At 72.7% G+C, this 440-nt stretch overlaps 1 protein-coding gene across 1 annotated transcript in view; it reads right to left on the bottom strand.

Moving 5' to 3' along the window:
* Positions 1-440, bottom strand: part of TMEM178A (transmembrane protein 178A) — a gene marked incomplete at its 5' end in the record, with an annotated part of 13583 nt that extends 13143 nt beyond the window's left edge. The window contains one exon of the mRNA XM_019515880.1: positions 326-440. Coding sequence (XP_019371425.1) covers positions 326-440 — 115 coding nt within the window. The remainder of the gene's footprint in view (positions 1-325) is intronic.

Raw genomic sequence — 440 nt, 5'->3', positions numbered from 1 at the left:
ACAGTGCCTATGGCTCAGAAAAGGTAGGGTCTGCAATGACAGGGGGCGGCATACAGCAGTGGGGAGGCACTGGCATCCGTGTAGGGCAAGCAGTGCTGTGCACAGTGCCCTTTCCGAGGCAGCAGCAGTGTGGCGGGGCCCAAGGTGCGGGGGGCTGCCGGGCAGTGGGGAGCGCTGCGCCCCCGCGCTGGGGAAAGCAGGTCTGGGGCGCGCTGCCCGCACGGGGGAGGGGGGGCGGTGCACGGCACAGCCCTGCTCGTGGGCAGCAGCCAGGCTCGCCGCGAGCCGGGGGCAGGAGCGGGGGCCGGGGGCAAGCTGGCCTTACCTCTCCGGACGAGGCTGTCGAGGTCGCGGTCGACGCCCAGGTAGTAGCACTTCCTCCAGAGCCCGGCGTGGGTGGCGAAGAGCGGGCGGGTGCAGCGGGCGGGCGGCAGGCCGGG

The sequence above is a fragment of the Gavialis gangeticus genome, unplaced genomic scaffold, assembly GCF_001723915.1.
Source record: "Gavialis gangeticus isolate Ggan-Ray unplaced genomic scaffold, GavGan_comp1, whole genome shotgun sequence".
Lineage (NCBI taxonomy): Eukaryota > Metazoa > Chordata > Crocodylia > Gavialidae > Gavialis > Gavialis gangeticus.
The sequence above is the reverse complement of the archived record's forward strand: the minus strand, read 5'-3'. Positions and strand labels throughout refer to the sequence as shown.